Source organism: Clarias gariepinus, chromosome 1 (genome assembly GCF_024256425.1).
Source record: "Clarias gariepinus isolate MV-2021 ecotype Netherlands chromosome 1, CGAR_prim_01v2, whole genome shotgun sequence".
Taxonomy (NCBI): domain Eukaryota; kingdom Metazoa; phylum Chordata; class Actinopteri; order Siluriformes; family Clariidae; genus Clarias; species Clarias gariepinus.
The window spans coordinates 4706391-4728201 of record NC_071100.1 but is presented as its reverse complement, the minus strand read 5'-3'; the positions used below and the strand labels follow the sequence as shown (position 1 = coordinate 4728201).

The window sequence follows — 21811 nt, the reverse complement described above, 5'->3', positions numbered from 1 at the left end:
TTCTATGTAAAACCAACCAAAGGGTCTATTAGAGAGAGTTGCTCAGAGGAACATCGCAGGAACCCTTTACAATTTTAATGCAGAAGCCTACAACAAAAGGTCCAACAACAGAGCATTTCTCTTTTAAAAGGGTTCCAAGGATAAAGAAAGGGATCCATAAAAGTTCCATGTAAAAACAATTGAGGGGTTTTACTATCGACAGGGGTTCTCAGTAAAAACCACAAAGAAGGACCGCCCAAGAACCCTTTATCATTTTCTTAAAAACCAGAAAAGAATGCTTTCCAAAGAACCCCTGAAGTTTTTCTGGAAAACTCAAAGACAGAGATTTTATCCCTTCGAAAGGGTTGATTTTTTTAGTTTGTCCCTCAGAGGAACAACTGAAAAACTGTTAATGGTTCTGTCTGGAACTTTACGATAAATATGTTCAAAGTAGAACTCAAGGGAAGTGATGAACCCTTTAAACATTTATTTTCAGAATTTTAGAAATAACACTGTGACAGTAAGATGACCGAAACATTATTAACTCATTTTCTATTTTTATACTGGACATTTTGGTATGCAAGTTTTATCTGTGAGTGTCAAAGTCAGATGCACACACACACACACACACACACACATAGCAGGCAGCTGCAGTTGGTGCTCAGTGGTATTTAAATAGGTGTAGATGGATCGTTTGATTGGCACTTCCTGTCATCTTAGTACAGAGAGCGTGATACACACACACACACACGCACATATACATGCACATTATTCATCTTTTTTTTTTTTTGCTCCCTTTAAATGTGACCTTGTTCAACTGAACTCTGTGCACTCTCTCCCTCTGTCTCTCTCTCTCTCTCTCACACACACACACGGTATGATCTCTTCCATATATAATGTGGAACCAGGCTGTAAAGTGACCCAGAGCTCAAACCCAATCAATTTTAATTATTATCGCTTTAAGACGGAGACCGAGGTCAAGCTGCATACACATGAAATTATATTTCCCTGCCACTTCCACCTTCTCCAGCTGGAGCATTAAAAGCTGTGTGTGTGTGTGTGTGTGTGTGTGTGTGTGTGTGTGTGTGTGTGTGTGTGTGTGTGTGTGTAAAATGTATTACTGTATGTATGATGTGTGCGTCTTTACCTCTACACTTACCACTCTACATGTGTTATCAAGTTGCATGATGTCTCAGGGGTCATGTGACAAGACGGTCAGGTAATGAGGTGGTCACATGACATGGTGGTTGAGTGACAACATTGTCAAGGGACCAGATGGTAAGATGATCAGGTGAGGAGGTAGTCATATGACATGATGTTTGAGTTGTTAAGGTGGTCAAGTGACAAATTGGTCAGGTGACATGGTGGTCAGGTAACAAGATGGTCAGGTGACATGGTGGTTAGGTGATATGGAATAAGTAGTTGTGCGATGATGTGGTGAAAAGATGAATTCAATTTAATTCAATTTAATTAAATTTTATTTCTATAGCGCTTTTAACAATTGGCATTGTCCCAAAGCAGCTTTACACAATCAAAAGAATTATTTAAGTTTGTATGGAATGTGTGTATGAATCAAAATGGTCAGATAGCCCTGGTGAGCAAGCCGAGGGCGACAGTGGCAGGGAAAAACTCCCTGAGATGGAAGTAGGAAGAAACCTTGAGATCAACAGGGAACCCATCCTCATCTGGGTAAAACAGAGAGCAGGAATTGATCTGCATTCATAGTGTGTGTTAGTTGGCAGGCAGTTTAGCATAACAGTTGATGTTAATTGATGTTAATATGGAGTCCAGTTAGTTATTAAAAACTCAACTTGTATAAAGTTCCAGTCCTGAACTATCGACCAGTCAAGTCCTCAGAGAAACAGCTGCCAACACCAGTCGAGGCCAGAACCGTCTTCTAAGTAGAGAGAACCATCCCCAGACACGAGACGCATCCCAAAGAGACACACGGCGCATCCATGTGACGAGATCTCCAACCAGAAGCGGGGCATCAGGATGGGTCAGGCAGGTCCGGAGGGCAAAGGGAGTCGATGACATGGTCAGTTGATTGATAAGGTGGTCAGGTGACAGTGTTCAGGTAAACCAGTGGTTGTGATAAGGTAGTTTTTGGTGAGATGATCAAGTGACTAGGTGGTTGAGTGACAATGGGTCATATGAAGAGGGGTTACATGGGAAACTGATCAGGTAAACTGGTGGTTGTGTGAGAAGTTGGTTTTGTGACGAGAATGAGGTGGTCAAGTAACAAAGGGTCATATGAATGTGAGTTAGGTAGTGAGATGGGTGACAGATGAGATTAAGAGACAGGGGGGTTGAGTGATGAGGTGGTTAGATAGCACGGGGTCGGATGACTAGGGGGTTTTGTAATGAGGTGGTTGTATCTTGAGGTGGCCAATGGATGATGAGGTACAGTGACAGCATGGTCAGGTAACAAGGTGGTTGCATGATCAGGTGCTTGTGTGATGTGGTGGTCATTTCTGATGGTGAGGAGTCTTCCAGGTGATGAAGTGGTAATAAAATGGCTGGGTAATGGGATGGTCATGTGTTGAAGGGGTTCTGTGACAAGATGGTCAGATGACATGGTGGTCAGGTGATATGCTGGTTATGTAACAAGTTGATCAGATTACAAACGAGGAGTTTTGTTTGAAAACTTGTACAACAGTTTCTGCAGCAGTTTTTACAACGGACAACAGTCTATTGTCAAGGCGATTACACGACGAGACGCTCACGTGAAGAGGCTGTTTAGTGATGAAGTGCTCGAATGATTAGGCAGACTACTCTCGAGGCGATCACATGACGAGCTGACTGAATCACAAGGTGATGAAGTGATGAGGCGATCTAATGTCTGAACTAACGAGTGTTTAAGCAATCCAGTGAGTTGAGTGATAAGCCTTTTTAGCATTGAGGCAGTCAAATGATGAGGTGTTCGAGTGACCAAACGGTCTAGCATCGAGGCAGTTGGTTTCTGAGGCAATCGAGCGATGAGACACGGCCGAGAAACGAGGCGATTGAGTGATGAGTTGGTCTGACCTCAGCAGCCACAATCAATGTTTTAATTACTAGTGCTTTAATCCTGAAAATGAGGTCAGGCTGGTCAGATATGAAATTACTGCTACTGCCATTTCCACCTCATTGTTCTCAAATAAAAGCTGATGCCTATGCACAACTATACAATATAAACAGTGATGTATAGCGAAGGTCCTAAATTGGTATGTTTGTTCACATGCATAATCATTAGCATAAACAGACATGCACACCTTTCTTTATAAGGACTTATTTTGACTGTGACTTTCAGTTCCCAGCATCTTTTGTTGCTTTTTTACTTCACTAAATTCAAGTGTTGCTATTATTTCATTTTTCGCAGCCTGGCTAAAACACATGTTTCAATTTGCTTTTGTTTATTTTCATGTTAGCGCTAAAGCTGATGCTCCTGCCATAGTTCCTGGCCCACGGGCCATATTCCTGGTATTCTGCTTTATTTTTGTTTAGTACTTTAGGGACTTTTTTGTCACTGGAATTAAATAACCACATTTATGTGTGTGTGTGCGTTTGTGTGAAGGAAACACATGCAGATTTCATAGCGAGTGGAGAGTGAAGTGGTGTGGGATTAATTAAATTAGCATAAGGTAATTATGCTAATTGGCTTCAATTAGCCATCAGCGTGCACAGCTTGCGCGTCGCCACGCGTTTTATCATCAACGGCTCAATCGCTCATCTGTGATGTCATTATTAAAGCCATAATTATCTGACGGACACAGGGACAGATGGGACACGGAGTGGCTCTCCCTCTCAGAAGCTCTCGACATCTCTACATATCGCTCGATATCACTAAATCGGGTTCCAGATCAATGAAAGTGAGCGACGAGGAACCCTCGAGAACTTTAAATGGGAAGTGTTGTCTGGTTCCGACAGGTGGTGTTCTGAGTAATGATCCAAGGAGAAGCAATGATGAGGATGATGGTGATGGTGATGCTGGTGGTGGTGGTGATTAAGGTCTAATCAGTTCTCAAATTTGTGGAGAGGCTAGGCTACACTTTAGTACTGTAGGTACTGAGGCTTAGGACTTTAGAGTGTGTTTGAAGCAAATATGGCAACCGAAGCACCAAGGAGGCATACCGCGAAGGTACGTTCAAAGAAAGTACGACTTCCTGAAGGTTCAAAAAGAGAGATATTCCTACTTATGTTTCACTGAGGCATAAAATTTCTCGCGTTGCCTAAACGTCCCCCAGCAGAGAGTCCAAAGAGTCATTTTTTTTTACACTTTTTGTTCTTGGATCCTGCCTTAAGGATAACTTCACTTCCACTACAGGAGGCTTCAGGGGGCAAATAAACCCTCACACGCCAGTGAGTAGAAATGGTTTGCTAAGTTTGAAGGAGAGAACGATACTGCCGAGCCGAGTCTTTTGCTAATTTAGGATTTAGTATTCAAGGTACGTGGAAAAAAAAAATATGCTGTACATTTCATTTCCGGCAGAATTGTTCCCTTAATTAATTCTGTATTCAGTATGCAAATGAGGAAATGTTTTATTAACGACCACGACGCTCACCGCATGTGTACGAGAGAAATCTGGAAACACGATTTCAGCTCTGAGAAGTCTCCCAGGCGACCTTAAAAACGGAAACTCCCTTTTTTTCTGAAACCACACACACACACACACACACCACATGTAGGCAAGACACTGGGGAAATAGATGAGAAAAACACAAGGTAAAATGTTCCAGCGTATTTGGGTGGATAATGAGAGAGAAAGAGAGAGAGAGAGAGAGGAATGATGAAATGAGGGACGATTAGCCTACACGGAGCCAGTCAAAGGTCCCCCGCTCTCTCTCTCTCACTCACACACACACACACACACACACACTCACAAATGCATCACTAAAGCAAAGTTCACACACTTTACATGGACGGATTTCAAACAGCACCCACAGCGAGTACAAAGTATTAACAACATGCTAACAGAGCCAGCTAGCATCAGGGGATGTACTCACACACACACACACACACACACACACACACCACAAATGTCCTTACATACAGTACTGCACATTGAATTACAGTACACACACAACTACAGTATCTCATATCGCTTTTATTCAGGGAATTACTGTATTAAGAAACAAAAGCGTACGTCCAGTTATTATTGAAATGATAAAGTTTTTTATATAACGACGCATAAATATAAACCTGCTGTTATAGAAAACTAATCAACACTTTGCGACTAATCAGGATGTCGAAGTAAAAAGAGGAGCGATATGGACTATACAGGGAATTCAGTGAGTGAAGGAGGGATGGACTTGTGCACATGAGTGAAGATAAACGATGTAAAGCGGGCTCTTTATCTGCACACACACACACACACACACACACACACACACATGTAAGTGATTTGGAAGAGACAGAGGACAAAATTAAGTGAGTGCTATTCAAGAGACGCTGAAATGGGATTCTTTCCACGTGAAGTCAGCTCACACACACACACACACACACACACGAGCACACGAGCACACACAGTGCACCGAGAACACACACACAGATCTAACTCGTTATAATATTCATCATCTGTTATTTATGCCATGTCTTTCTGCCTGTCAGCTAGTGTAACGCTAAAAACTACCATAACTATCCAGCGATCTCATATTGCAGTATTAGATTTGATTTACAGTACCTTTGATAACTAATAAACTCCATGGAGCTTTAGGGTACTGATCAGCCATAACGTGAAAAGCACTGATAACCTCAATACAGTCACATCTGTCTGGGTGTTTGATGTCATTTCTCAAAGCTGATGTGCAGGAAGCAGGAAAAATGGGCAAGTGTAAGAAACTGATTGACTTCCACAAGGGATAAAATTGTGATGTCTAGATGAATGAGACAGAGGATCTCCCAAACGGAAGGTCTCTTTCAGCAGGATAACGCACCCTGACACACTGAAAACATGCTTCAAGAAGGTGTTGAAGGAGTTGCAAATTTTCCGGATACATGCAGGCTCCACCTTTCAACTACAGGACTTAAAGAAGAGACTACGAATGCCCTGGTATCAGATGGCACGGCACACCTACAGAGGTCTGGTAGAGTCCATGTCCTGACTGTTTTGGAAGCACAAGGTGGAGCTAGACCATATAAGGCAGAGGGTTTTAATGTTACAAATGATCGGGGCAGAACATTAGTTTATGAAATAGAGAATTGAAGTAGGATGATAGAGACAGAGGAAAAAAAATTTCATGTATGGAGTTTCTTCTACAAACTCATACTGAACTTCTTAGGAATTTGGGTTAACGCCAACTCCCCAGAAAATAAATAAATAAGTAAATAAATGAATGAAAATCCTTCCCAACAGTGTTTGACTGATGGTACTTTTAGTTAGTAACCTAGTAACCCAGTGTAAGGGTCTACCCAATGATGGAATCTTCAAAGCTCTTATCGAAGTCTCTCTGGATAAGAGCATCTATCAAACATCTATTTTATTACCATGAATTGTCAAGATTCTGCTCAGATTTCTCACCAAGTGAGCTAGATGCCTGCGTCTTTTAGATACCTGCGACTACAGACGTTCCTTCTGTAAGGCACACTTCTGTAATAAACATGATCATATATAGTGTAGTGCAGGGGTTGGATTTACAGTATACACATGTGAAAATCGTTCCTCATGCTCCCAGAACCAATTTGAGTCCTGGAATATACCTGTGCCATCAGGGAAGAAAACCACCATAGATAAGATAACCTGGTCATTCAGTACACTATTAAACATAGCTCTGATTTCCAATGGACATTTTTTTTTTACTATGCAACTACACCAAGTCTTTGAGTCAGAGTCGGGGGTAGCTCAGTGGTTAAGGCATTGGACTACAGATCGGAAGGTCCAAGGTTCAAATCGAATGACCACCAAGTTGTCCCTGTTGGGCCCTTGAGTGAGGCCCTCAGATGTTTCAAAAACGTATGTAAACATAATGTAAGTGCTATCCTACAAGATTTTTTAACAATTTGGACATTTCTTAAGATCTAAACCCAATTCCCTATATATATATATATATATATATATATATACATATATAAGTGGGAGAACTTGCACAATTGGTGGCTGACCAAATACTTTTTTGCCCCAGTGTGTATACGTACGTACATATGGAATGTATATAGGGTTTGCTTGGCGCAGGTCATTTGAATAATTTGCCCCTTCAAAGATAAATACCTTTTTGGCCAGCCAGTGTATTATTTAGTAGTTTAGTGCACAGCGTTGGATGGATAGTGGATGTGCTGTCTCTTCCTTTAAGGGTTTATTTATTAACCTTTTTTTGTTTAGTTTTTTGATGGCTATGGTTCCTCCCCAACTGCAACGTATGGTAGTGAAATTCCTCATGATCTTCATACAATTTCGAAATTGTAGTGGTTCAAGATCCCATTCAGGGAGTGTAGGAAATGTGTTCTAGACACAGCTTTATAATGTTGTTGTTGGTCTTTCGACTGCTCCCAGCAAGGAAAGAGAGAGAGAGAGAGGAATGATGCCACAGCGGAATATCCAGTCCACACTACAACTTGGCATAGGTTTTTACGCCGGATGCCCTTCCTGTTGCAACCCCTGCCATTTTATCCGGGCTTGGGACCAGCACTGTATCCAGTGGCTGGGGGGTTTGAGCACTGGCTGGGAATCAACCTGGGGCTTCGAACCAGTGAGTGCCCTTAGACACAGCATTATAATAATATATAAAATATTATAATTTATATTATATTGTAGCGTTTTTACGCCGGGAAGAATGCTGGAGAGACGAGTGAGCTTATTTGCTACCCAATGCAATGGCTGGGAGTACTTTATTAAGCACACAGCATGTAAGGCATGAGCAGCACCTTCACTCAGGAGCCTACATCCAATTCAGCACTAGCTTGAACTAGAGCACATTTCACACGTCACACACCCCTCACACAAACAGGGCCGAAGCCACCAACCCAAACACCTTTCCCCAACATGGTGAACACACACCGACATCCCCGCAAGGCATGCTGGTCGTCAGCCACCGGCCCGCCCACGCCACACTGCCCCCACCCGAGCTGTGACCATCCCTGGTCACCATGACGAACTCCGTTTCGGAGGCGTGGAGGCGGTCGGCGCTGGCGGTGGGAACGCCGGCGTCCTTTGGCAGGTGAGGAGTGAACGCGAATGTAGTCCTGAGGCGGTCCGGCGTCCAGAGTTCGATGGTTCCCCGGCGTGCGGCTGTGGAGGCGCAAGACGGTCCCGGTGGGGCAAAACTCGTGCCCGCCCTGCCAACCGCACCCGGTAGATGACATCGGAGAGCCGAGCTGGCTGTGAGTGTCCACGCCCATTCGCCTCTTCTGCCTGGCGATGGGCGGTTCACAGTTCCACAACCCGTGGGAAACAGTGGAGCCGGTGTCCACGAGCGCCCGCAGTAAGACGCCGTCCGGCACACAGTCGATGTAAAGCCCCGCGGGGCTCCCCAACCGTCCACCCGGCGCTAGTTTAGCGGCTGCTGGTGTACGCTGTCCCTCAGGCCTGAGAACGTTGAAGCGGTAGTCCGGCTGTCCATCAGGCCTGAGAACGTTGCAGTGGTAGTCCGGCGGTCCCTGGCCTCGGCGTCGTCGCGGAATCTCGGAAGCGGTGTCGAGGCCTAGCCGCGACGGGTAGCCCTGTCCCCGGCTAGGTTCACCTACCAAGCGCCACTGAGCTGCGGGCGGTCGCTCGGCTCCTTCGCCGTAATGTGCCGCCATTATGGGCTCAGCGCGCTCGACCTCGCGCAGCGCCTCCTTAAGATCACCCGCTTCGTCGCCTCGCTGCGAAACGTCGGAGAGCGAAACGTCGCAGAGCTGCTCGTTGCCTAGCCGCGACGGGTAGCCCTGTCCCCGGCTAGGTTCACGAACCGAGCGCCACTGAGCTGCGGGCGGTCGCTCGGCTCTTCCGCCGCGATGTGCCGCCAATATGGGCTCAGCGCGCTCGGCCTCGCGCAGCGGCAGTTCGCTTTGCCGGCTAACAGCGCACGGAGCTGTCTCTTGCTCCGGCTCTTGCGCAGCGCCAGCCTCGGCCCCGAGATCCAGCGCCGGGATTTTCTGCTTCCCGCTCCGAGTTGGTTGACGTGGTGTGCTCGCGCTAGCTCCGCCAGGAAAACGCTTCTTCTGCGCGAGTAGTCGTTCCGCTACTCGGCGGCCCGCTTGGATTTTCAGAAGGTCCTCCTTTGTGCGCTCAAACCCGTTATTCTCCATCCCACTTCTGACACCAATGTAGCGTTTTTACGCCGGGAAGAATGCTGGAGAGACGAGTGAGCTTATTTGCTACCCAATGCAATGGCTGGGAGTACTTTATTAAGCACACAGCATGTAAGGCATGAGCAGCACCTTCACTCAGGAGCCTACATCCAATTCAGCACTAGCTTGAACTGGAGCACATTTCACACGTCACACACCCCTCACACAAACAGGGCCGAAGCCACCAACCCAAACACCTTTCCCCAACATGGTGAACACACACCGACATCCCCGCAAGGCATGCTGGTCGTCAGCCGCCGCCCCGCCCACGCCACAATATTATAACTTTATATATAATATAAGGTATTTACTGGTTGTCCATTTGAGTGAATAGAGTTACAGATCTGTCCTCAGGGTTCACCAGATGAGCACAAACACTGGACAGATCTCACCGAAAAGGTTCCAGCATTCGGTAGTGTGTAGAATGCTAGCACAGGGGATTTCTCTCTCACTAAAGAAGCCAAGTAGACTAGCAATGTGTGTGTGTGTGTGTGTGTGTGTGTGTGTGCTGGAAAAGCCATGGAAGTGTCAGTGGTCTGTCTGGCCCTAATTTTTCAAACTGGCTACTGAACACACACACACACACACACACACACATTCACACAAATACACACACTTTCATTATCCCCCACGATGTGGAAGATCGCTCTTCTGTGACCATTGCATTTAACCACCTACTGCACATTCCATCTTTCTTCCACAAGCTGGTGCTCCAATCTTACTGTCTGTCTGTCTGCCTGCCTGCCTGTCTGTCTGTCTGTCTGTCTGTCTGTCTGTCTGCCTGTCTTCGAATTTGTCTATAGATCAGTATGTACAGTATGTCTGCCTGTCTTTCTGTGTCTGTAGTCTTTATATTTTGTGTTTGCTTGGCTTTTACGTGTTTTCTGCCCGTTGTGCAGTCTGTCTACCTGTCTGTCTGCCTGTCTGTCTGCCTGTCTGTCTGCCTATGTTTCCTTTATTCTGCCTGTCTTTCAGTCTGTCTGCCAATCTGTCTATACCCCATGCACCACCCCCCTTCCATTTTACCCATTATTTTCCTCTTCATGTTGCTCTACACACCACAGATCTTCGTAAAGTAAAAATACAGCTCGCTCGTCACACGTCTTTAGTTTTTATTCAGACATTTACATGTTTATATTTTTAGCTTTTGTCTTACTGAGATTTGTGTTAACAGACGCAACGGGAGACCGAAATTCCTTTTACAGCCTGTATTTGGAGAATAAAGGATCTGACTCACACACACACACACACACACACACACACTTACTCACACACAGAGGGCCTTTTCAGCTCTTGGAGTTGCTCCAGTCTGAGATCATGTTGTGATGGTTGCTGTTCATTCCCAGAACCGCAGACCTCCAAGAGAGCGACAGTGAGGAATTCTCCACTTAGCATCCATAATTCAAATCTTTCTTTTTTTTTTATCGCGCTAACTATAGTTTGAGATACCCTTTACAGTTCTAGTTTTAGAACTTGGGCTTGGGGTCAAAGGTCAGTGTCAGGGTCATGCTTTGTAATGTATGACCGCCGTGCTGCAGCTGAGGAGTAGCAGAGTCTAACCACAAGCAGCAATCACTGGGTCCAAGCATTTTTTATAGCTGACTAAATGTGCAGATGCCTTAGATTGGATATGTTGTTGTACTCAAGCCTAATGTTTAAATAAGTCGCTACCAGTTTCTGTGCACACTCTCTATGCCCAGGTCTGTCTTATACCCCCTTTGGCTTTCAGTACATTTATCTTGTGTCGTCTTTAGATGTCTGGTAATCTGAGAACAGTCTCTATTTGCTTTTACGTGAACCCTAGTCCTAGTATGTGATCCATGTTTTTTTGTTAGCTTTTGTTAGCTTTTCCAGCATTCTCACCTTATGTTAGGAAACTGACCAATGAAAGGAAAGGGGGTGGAGATATTTGGTAAAAAAGAACCAAATTTGATGGCCATACCGTCCAGTTAAAACCTCCCCCCAAAAAACTATCCAGGCACAATCTACTGTACGAAGAGCACTCAAGTCAAACCAGGACTTGTGAGGACAATTCCGATGAACATTTAAAGAAGGTTTTGAAACGCTTAGCTGCAGTAAAGTTTTTCATCAGTGCAAATGTATCTGTATATCTGTGAATTACAATCCCCCGGCCGACGTTGCTCGAAGCCCACTGCAGTCTCTTCCACAATCGCACAAAGTCCCAGTTTGACTTGAATCCGGCTTATAGTATCCGAGTCTGTATTTATTCCAGTTTGTTTGAATTTGAACTTGATGTGGCGTGGCCTAAACCAGATTTTTGTTTCATCAGAAACACAGCAGCCAGTATGTATCCATGAATTCCACAATCGTCATTAATACTGTATTTCCAACATGAATAGCTAAAGAACCAATGTAGCAGGTCTGGGAGTTCAACCTCACAACCTTGCGGAGGGTTAGAGGGTTAGCAGCGGCAGCAGCTGTCAGTCTAGGCCAGATCGTCTTTCATGTCTTATTAAAAGCTGACCATAGGAGAGAGAAAAAGCAGAATAATCTTCAAAGCCCTTTCCTCTCCTCCCGCCTTTGCGTTTCCCCCCGAATCTTATTAAAGAGCGACTCTATGGTGATGCTGCAGCTCAGACTATAATAAGGCAGCTAATATCTGATTCGAACCTACAGACAGACTCAGGAGGACCAGTGGGGTTTAAATGTAATAAAATCACTCGTGACCAGTCTTTGGCAGGAATCATTTCATTTATTATAAAAAAAATATATATATAATTTCTGAAACAAGAATACTTTTCTTCCAGCATTGGTTGGCTTAAAAAAATAACATGAGCTAGTGGCTTATTTAAGAACATCTACAAACATCTCGTAATCTACGCCTTAAAGGTGTATATACATTTACAATTTCTTGTCTGTATATATTATTATTATTATTATTATTATTATTATTATGTCTTGTCTCTCTCACTCTTTTCTCACTCCCTTTCTCTCTCTCTGTCTTTCACTTGCTTTGTCTCTTTGGGTCTCACTAAATCTCTCTCTCTATCTGTCGCTTTCTCTTTCTTTCATCTGTGTGGATCTACCTGTTTAGCTCTCTCCATCCTCCTGCCTCTCTCTCTTTCTTTCTCTCTTTCTGATTATTGTCCGTCTGTCTGTCTCTCTCTCTTTCTGTCTAACGTCTCCTTGTGTCTCTTTCTCTCCATCTCTGCATCCTTCTCCTTCTCTCTCTGACTTTTTTAGTGTCTTCGTCTCTTTCTTCGTTATTGTCGCTCTGTCTATTTCTCCTTCCTTCTCTCTCTCTCTCTCTCTTCCTCTCTCACTATCTATATTTCAGTCACTCTCTCTAAAATGATTTTTGTCTTTCTCTCTTTTTTCTCTCTGCCTCTCAGTCTGTTTCTCTCTCTCTCTCTCTCTCTCTCTCTTCTCTCCATCTTTCTCTCTATCTCTTTCCATCCATCTGACTTCCTTTCATTGTCTATCTCACTCTATATAATCTTTCACTCTCTTGATCTTTTGGCATCTCTCTCTCACTGTCACAAAGTTATCCTTTTTTCTTTCTCTTTCACAACTCAATCGTCATGCTTTTTCTCCGCACCATCATACCATGGTGACAGGCATTTTCACAACATGGGCATTTAGACACCACACACACACACACACACACACACACACACTGTGTCTTCCCGAAGGCTTTCTACATTTTGACTGAACAAAACACTGATTGTAATGGCACCTTTTGGACCGTTCTGAACACTTCATTTCCACTGAAAGAAAGAGAAACAGGAAGACATACAGAATTCACACACACACACACACACACACACACACACACAGCCTGTTTCACTTCCCTTTTGGGCTTTAAACAAGCTTAAGCTGCTATTTGTGGAGAGAAACGACAGTTTTTACAGCCACCACTTCCTGTGAGAAAGAGCAAAACAAATACTAGAAAGACATTAAACACAAAGCAGGAAGCAGAACTGTCTGAAGATTCAATTAAATTTCGTGTTAACTGTGTAATTGATGAACAGCGCCGTCGCATCCGAAAGCACAAAAGTCTCCGCGCATGAAAAGTCCCTTTGTTCCGAGCGGTGTGAATGTGGGACGTCGATACCAAGCACTGAGCCGCCGCTAATGAATTACACCAGAGCGCTGTCAGATCCTGCACCCTGATTGGTCAGGAGGTACTGATTAGTTTTCCAGAACAGCAGCTCTGACAGTGGTGCAGGTTCATGTATAGTAATGTGCTAGGGACGTTCTGGGACGACATTGTTTCTATGGTAACAGTTTACGCTTGTAATTCAATGTAACTATAAATTGATACAAAACTGACTATAATAATGCTCTATAATGAAAAGAAATAAGTTTGGCTTGTTGGCAAATTGGCAACTTCAGGAAACTCGAATGCAACAACAATTATTTTCTCACAAGAGCGCACACAGTCCCTGGTCCTTTCTTATACACACTGTAATGTAATATACAGCATTTTAAATATGGAAGGAGGGCAGAGTCTGTGCTCCAGAGATAAACGCTGTCTCATGGGAAGCAGTGTCAGGGCAATTATTTCATTCCATGGTGGACTGCTATGCTGATGAAAATAAATAAATAAATATATAAATAAAATAGTAATAATATTACAATATAGGGCACTGGTGGCTCAGTGGTAGGTGTTTTGTCTGATGTACAGAAGGGCCTGGGTTCGATTTCATTTAGATTGGGTGATTGTGTAGGCCAGGTCATCTGATGCAGCACTCCATTACTCTCCTTCTTGGATAAAGCTCTTAAATAACCTAGAGGTTACTGCAAAATGACCTAAATGTAAAATGGTAGCCATGCAGGTCAAGTGTGATCTCAATTTTGACTAAGGCACCAACAGTGTCACCATAAAAGCATCACCACACTGTCATTCAGGAACTGTCTGTTCACCTTCTCTATGTCGAACAAAGATATGGCCATTATAACAAAGTTTTAAATTTGGACTCATCTGACCAAAGGACAGTTTCCCACTGATCTAATGTCTAGTCCTGATGTTTCCAAGCTTTTCTTTTTGCAGAAATAGTAGTGCAATATTTTAACAGCCTCAAAAGCAGATATATATATATAAATGAAAAAAAATTTGCAAAAAAAGAATTTGATTATGGTGTTAGTGTGGCGATATACACTCACCTAAAGGATAATTAGGAACACCATACTAATACGGTGTTTGACCCCCTTTCGCCTTCAGAACTGCCCTAATTCTATGTGGCATTGATTCAACAAGATGCTGAAAGCATTCTTTAGAAATGTTAGCCCATATTGATAGGATAGCATCTTGCAGTTGATGGAGATTTGTGGGATGCACATCCAGGGCACGAAGCTCCCGTTCCACCACATCACAAAGATGCTCTATTAGGTTGAGATCTGGTGACTGTGGGGGCTATTTTAGTACAGTGAACTCATTCAAGAAATGTTCAAGAAACCAATTTGAAATGATTCGAGCTTTGTGACATGGTGCATTATCCTGCTGGAAGTAGCCATCAGAGGATGGGTACATGGTGGTCATAAAGGGATGGACATGGTCAGAAACAATGCTCAGGTAGCCCGTGGCATTTAAACGATGCCCAATTGGCACTAAGGGGCCTAAAGTGTGCCAAGAAAACATCCCCCACACCATTACATCACCACCACCAGCCTGCACAGTGGTAACAAGGCATGATGGATCCATGTTCTCATTCTGTTTACGCTAAATTCTGACTAACAGAAATCGAAGCTCATCAGACCAGGCAACATTTTTCCAGTCTTCATCTGTCCAATTTTGGTGATCTCGTGCAAATTGTAGCCTCTTTTTCCTATTTGTAGTGGAGATGAGTGGTACCCGGTGGGGTCTTCTGCTGTTGTAGCCCATCCGCCTCAAGGTTGTGCGTGTTGTGGCTTCACAAATGCTTTGCTGCATACCTCGGTTGTAATGAGTGGTTATTTCAGTCAAAGTTGCTCTTCTATCAGCTTGAATCAGTCGGCCCATTCTCCTCTGACCTCTAGTATCAACAAGGCATTTTCGCCCCTAGGAACTGCCGCATACTGGATGTTTTTCCCTTTTCACACCATTCTTTGTAAACTCTAGAGATTGTTGTGCGTGAAAATCCCAGTAACTGAGCAGATTGTGAAATACTCAGACCGGCCCGTCTGGCACCAACAACCATGCCACGCTCAAAATTGCTTAAATCACCTTTCTTTCCCATTCTGACATTCAGTTTGGAGTTCAGGAGATTGTCTTGACCAGGACCACACCCCTAAATGCATTGAGGCAACTGCCATGTGATTGGTTGATTAGATAATTGCATTAATGAGAAATTGAACAGGTGTTCATTATAATCCCTTAGGTCAGTGTATAAGCAATTCAATAAATAGATTGTGTTTGATTTGATTAACTGAATTGATGGGTCAGTTTTCGATTCACAATTGATTCACTCTTTTTAAATTATTTAGGTAAACTTACAAACATTAAACTGTCTAAAATTCCTATTGAATATATATATATATAAGTGCTTCCAACTTCTGCAAAATACATGCAGAATTTACAAGATTATGGCCTCTTTGTGTTCTTCTGACTTTATGTGACTTCTTTACTGCCACCTACTGGACTGGAGTGTGGAGCAGAAGATCAGCAGTAAAATTTTCGCTCTATATGAGTAATCTACAACACAAGCTACTTAGCATTTCAGTATGTAGTGGAGTCTATTAAATCAAACTCAATCGAAAGGTCAACTCTCACTGAAACTTGTGATATGTATTGTACAGAAACAGACTCTGAGATCCACCTTTGACAGAAAATACACCTCTGTAGCCTGAAAGAAATAAAAAAACATGCAGTTACCGATATGATTCATGCCATAACTCAGTCTCCTGGCTCAATCCATTATTAACAAGAATTTCAATTACCGAAGACCATGGGCCAAATGAGCAAAAAGTGAACTCACACGCCTGAAGGCGCTTCATCACCAAAACCCCAGTGACTGGAATCGCAAATATTCAATCACAAGATAAAAGACGCGGTATGAGTAATCTAATCCAGCTGCACAATTCATTATGCACTGATCCCAATCAGAAACATCCTGACTGTGTGTTTCTGAAATGAGTTGTCCTTAAGGATTAACACAAATGCTGATACATATGGATGAAAAGGGGGATAAAATGCAGCGTTGTTTATGCATATTTGATAAAATGAAGGAAAACTGGATAAAATGCGTTTAATGTTTAACAATGTACTTCATTCATTCTTACCTCGTTCATATCAGACACATCGCCAATTTTAATGACTAAAATTAAAATCCTTACTAAAACTAAATATCATAAGCACATGTTGAATATGTATTCCGCTTATACCTTACTTTATTTAGTCACATGACTAGAGTTGATTTGTATTGTTTGAGACAGAGACAGAACACCTTTTAACTGAAGAAGAGTTCACACAGGACAGCAAATTTATAAACTATTTAGGACAGACTGTCACTTTTAATTCCGCGCAAAAAAACAACCTTTTACTGGCAGAGACAGTATTGTTTAAAAGAGATGCAAATCTGAAATTGTTAACATACCAAACACCACCTGAAAGGTGTTTATACCTGGAGTTATCTAACGAGGGTTCTCCCAGGGATTAGTGACATATTGGCATTGATCTTAAGTGTGTTTTACATTTTAATGGCACCATGATCGTGATGATTTACTTTTTATCTTTATATTTATTATATTTAGCAGTTTACTGTTTTGAGCCTTAATGACAGGTTACTTGAAGTGAATGATTTATAAATAATAATAATAATAATAATAATAATAATAACAACAACAACAACAACAACAACAAACACAGAGTTCATAAAGGGTTCTTCTCTTCCTAAACAGGTTCTGTTAGTCACCCTGTCTAACAGGTGCTAGAATTAAACTCTCTTTTCCGGAGAGTGTGTAACCAACAGGAAACATGTGTCCTCATTGAAAGGTTAATTAAGGTTGAATACGGCCACACCTGATGTTTGTGCTAAGTTGTACTTCTTTCGTCTTCAACCAAACACTCCTTGTTTAAAATTGATTATTACATCCGGCACATGACTGTTAATAACATCACTTTTACTCAACATTTTGATTTTAGCATAACACCGGGCTCTTAGGCCAGGTATTGTTCACGCCCTCCTCACCTCCGACTGCTGTGGATTTGTTTGCTCTAACGAACCGTGTTTTATCTCATTGTGGCGCTTCACATCACTGCTTCAATTAGCACCACAGTTCTGAGCGTATAAGGCAAACTGGTTTTAAACTTCCTGTAGGAAGAATAAACATATGTTAATCTGTCCATTCATCTTTTGAAGTTTTCAGAAGTTACATGAGTTTATTTTAGGGAGTAAGCCATGCTGTGTCGCGCGTTTTGTTTGTGTTGCGTGAGGATTTGGGTGCTTTGTAGGGATATTATGATTGTTTCTGTATCTTCCGCATACTCTGTGTATTTACGGCAAACTATCGCATTGATTGGCTCTTTTGAGTGACATGTACAGCCACGCCCACTTCAAGGGCAAAACCACTAAATTCTGCACAAAAAGCGATGGCTGCTGTGAGGTAATCCGGCACAAGACTGCTCATAACTTCCCTTCTACCCAACATTGTGATTTAATTTATGGCACGGATTAAACTTCAGGCAAATCCCGAAGGAGTGTCAAAGTTTCATTAAATACTGTAGAACCAGTTTTGTGTGATTCTGTAACATAATAAGTGGGACAGACATACAGACATACAGAGATACAGACAAAATTTTTCGGGGGAGGACTGGTTTCTGGTCCTCCAGTGGATGAAATGTAAAGATATCATTGAAAGAGCGAATTCTGGCCAGCATGCAGACAAAACCTTTCTGTTATATAGATAGATAGATAGATAGATAGATAGATAGATAGATAGATAGATAGATAGATAGATAATGATATGGGCATCATGCTGATCTCTCTCTCCCTCTCTCTCTTTCTTTCTCTCTTGCTGTCTTTTTAACAAACAAACAAACAACATCCAGAGGGAAGCGCCTTTGTACAAACCCAGGATCCTCCATCACACTTAACCGATAGATAGATAGATAGATAGATAGATAGATAGATAGATAGATAGATAGATAGATAGATAGATAGATAGATACTGATGTGGGCATCATGCTAAATTCTTTCTGTCTTTTAACAAACAAACAAACAAACAAACAAAGAAATGACATCCAAAGGGGGGTTTCGCTTAATAGACAAAACAAACAACATCCACTTGTACAAGCACTCTTGTCTATAATAATAATCATAATAATAATAATAATAATAATATTTTTTATTTATATACTGTAGCGCCATTCCAGAGCTCAAGGACACTTTACAATGAGTAGAAAACAGTCAACAAACAGACAAAAAAAAGATAGATAGATAGATAGATAGATAGATAGATAGATAGATAGATAGATAGATAGATAGATAGATAGATAGATAGATAGATAGATAGATAGATATTGATGTGGGCATCATGCTAAATTCTTTCTCTCTTTTAACAAACATACTCCTGCAAAAACAATCGAACAAACAAATAAACAAACAAATGACATCCAGAGGGAATTTCGCTTAATAGATAGATACTGATGTGGGCATGTTGATCTCTCTCTCTCTCTCTCTAGCTGTCTTTTTAACAAACAAACCAACAAACAAACAAACAACATCCAGAGGGAAGCACTCTTGTACAAACTCAGGATCCTCCTTTAACAGACAGATAATAATAATAATAATAATAATAATAATAATAATAATAATAACAATAATAATAATAACAATAATAACAATAATAATAATAATAATAATTTTTATTTATATAGCGCCATTCCAGAGCTCAAGGACACTTTACAATGAGTAGAAAAGAGTCAACAGACAAACAGATAGATAGATAGATAGATAGATAGATAGATAGATAGATAGATAGATAGATACAGTAGATTAAAAAGTTTTAGGTGGCCTGGTTTGGGATTCCAGCTGCACCAACCCTACATGGGCACACGTGTCAGGATGTCAGGCTGTGTGTGTGTGTGTGTGTGTGTGTGTGTGGACTCACGCTGCTGTTCTCTCCCGTCCAGTGGACCATCGCCTGGTTGTGCGCCGCGTCTCCTTTCAGCACGAACGAGCTGCTGGTGAGAGCCGCCTCGGCCCCGTGTGGTGCCGCTCCGTGTGGTGCCGCCGCCGCTGCCCTGCCGAGTCTTCGCGGTGCCGCTCCGCTCTGCTGCCCTTCATCCTCCTCATCCTCCTCCCCCGGACCCTGAGCGCGGAGGAGCAGGCGCGGATGCTGCTCGTCCCTCCGGTTCGGCACGCCGACACCCCCGCCGGAGCCGCTGCACAGAGCCCCGTGCACAGAGATGATGGTGATGATGATGATGATGATAATCCACACCAGCGCGACGAACAGGTGCGCGACCTGCGCCATGACGCGCGCCCGGGTCTGTCTACCTGCGTGCGTGCGTGTGTGTGTGTGTGTCTGTGTGTGTGTGTGTCTCTCTCTAAAGCCGCGGAGGACCGATTCACGGGGAACAACTGAACGGCAGCTCTTCACTGAGAGAGAGAGAGAGAGAGAGAGAGAGAGGAGCGGTGATGTCCGCGTGCCAGAAGGAGAGAAACCGGGAGTACCGGGCTGCCATCTGCTGACAGGCGCGCGCTCAGATCCCGTCTTCAAGTGGAAAGGATGAAAGTGAAAGGAAGGAAGGAAGGAAGGAAAGAGTTGTATTTTATTTATACAGAGCTTTGAACAACTGAAGCAGCTTCACAGAATCACAGAACTGAAAGAAGTTCACAAGTGTGTTGTAATATTTATACATCATAAAGATCAGTGTGTGTGTGTGTGTGGGGGGGGGGGCATACCCTGAGGGGGGAACAGGAGGGGAGGAAGGGAAGTATAAAGAACAAAAAGCATGGTGGGAAGAGAAAAAGAAAGAAAGAAAGAAAGAAAGGAAGAAAGAAAGAAGGAAAGGAGGAAAGGAGGAATGAAGAAAAAGGGAAGGAAGGAAAGAGGGAGTAAAAAACAAAAGGATGGTCCAAAGAAAGAAAGAAAGTAAGAAAGAAGGAAGGAAAGAGAAAGAAAGGAGGAATGAAGAAAAAGGGAAGGATAGTCAAAAAGGAAAGAAGGAAAGAAGGAAAGAGGGAGTAAAAAACAAAAGGATGGTGGAAACAAACAAAATTCGACCTCCACCAAGACAAAAATTGTAAGTGTTAATTCATAACAATTACCAGCATTTCTTTTGAAATATTTTTGTTACATATTAGAAGAAGAAAAAACTGAAACAGAAAGCAATTAAAGGAATATCTAAAATCCTTATAAAATGACATCATAAAAAAAATAGTGATTTAGTTTTGGTACGTTAAAGCCTGGAAATTAAACAAACTATATCTATATATAATACCCCAAAATATTGTGTGTGTGTGTGTGTGTGTGTGTGTGTGTGTGTGTGTGTGTGTGTGTGTGTGTGTGTTTTAAACCTTCTACAAGTGTAAAAGCTGTGTTTAAGTATTGGTTCTAGTGCAATTCTTGTGTTTTCAACTAGTGCAAAATTTTGCTTTTGCTCATCCATGCCAGCTGTGACAAGACACCAAGTCATAATAATCAGTTCATTTGAACAATTTATAAAAACTACTGAGGTATAATAACGAGTTACTAAGTCAGAAGTGGATTTGTCATAACGACAAAATATTAAGTAGCAAAGTAATGAGATACCCTGTCATAATTAGTAGTCGAAATCATAGTACTGCAAGTCAAAATAACGAGCTAATTAAGTAACGCAATGATTTAATCTTTAAAAAATAATTTATTTATTATAGACCAAAGAGCTTTCTTTTTACTGTAAGTTACTAATTATCTACACAAACCTTACCTTTTAAAAAAAAAAAAAAAAAAAAAACCTGAATAACAGTAACTCTCAGCAAAGCACACATCGCCATCTAGTGGCCTGAATTGCCCTTTACAGAGTGACGACATGGCAAGGTAAAAAAAAATGACAAAATAAAATCTAATAAAAAGGTGTATGTATGAATGTATCGTTTTTTTTTAACAATGACATGAATGTCAGAAACATTTCTGTCAGAAAGGTTTCTGAAGAAAGGGATCTTTTCCAGAATTCAGCCACCATGTAATAAGATTTGCTCAAGCACTAACAACCTTAGCCTTAATTAGAAATGTATAATTTTTCTAAAAGGGCATCAGAAGGCCATTATGCTCTCAGGATCTGACATCTCTTATGTTTTTTTTTTCCTTTGAGTGTAAACAGAACACTCCAATGTCCCTTTCTTTTCCATCAGCTACCAATCCTGGGATTTAAACAGTGTACAAATCGGGACACGGTGCAGAAACATAAAAGCACAATATTCTGTTTATCAGAATCGTGCCCAACATAACCGATGCTAAAATTTCTACCTCAGCATGGCAGCCCTCTCTATTACATGACATGGAGAGGCTCTGGCGTCCCACAAGGCTGAGTGGTCAGTCCGCTTGTATTGTTTTATATAAGTCCAGTTTCTGTTTTCTACTGTAGCTCACTCTTCTACCATACCTCAACCTTCCTGCACACAAAAAGAATCCCCTTAGAAATCCACCTACATCTGCATAT

At 42.3% G+C, this 21811-nt stretch overlaps 1 protein-coding gene across 1 annotated transcript in view; it reads right to left on the bottom strand.

The window, feature by feature from the left end:
- Positions 1–19789, bottom strand: part of sorcs2 (sortilin-related VPS10 domain containing receptor 2) — a 202326-nt gene extending 182537 nt beyond the window's left edge. Inside the window, exon 1 of the mRNA XM_053492878.1 lies at positions 19276–19789. Within this exon, the coding sequence (XP_053348853.1) occupies positions 19276–19641 (366 nt within the window). The 5' untranslated portion in view covers positions 19642–19789. The remainder of the gene's footprint in view (positions 1–19275) is intronic.
- Between the last annotated feature and the right edge of the window lie 2022 nt (positions 19790–21811).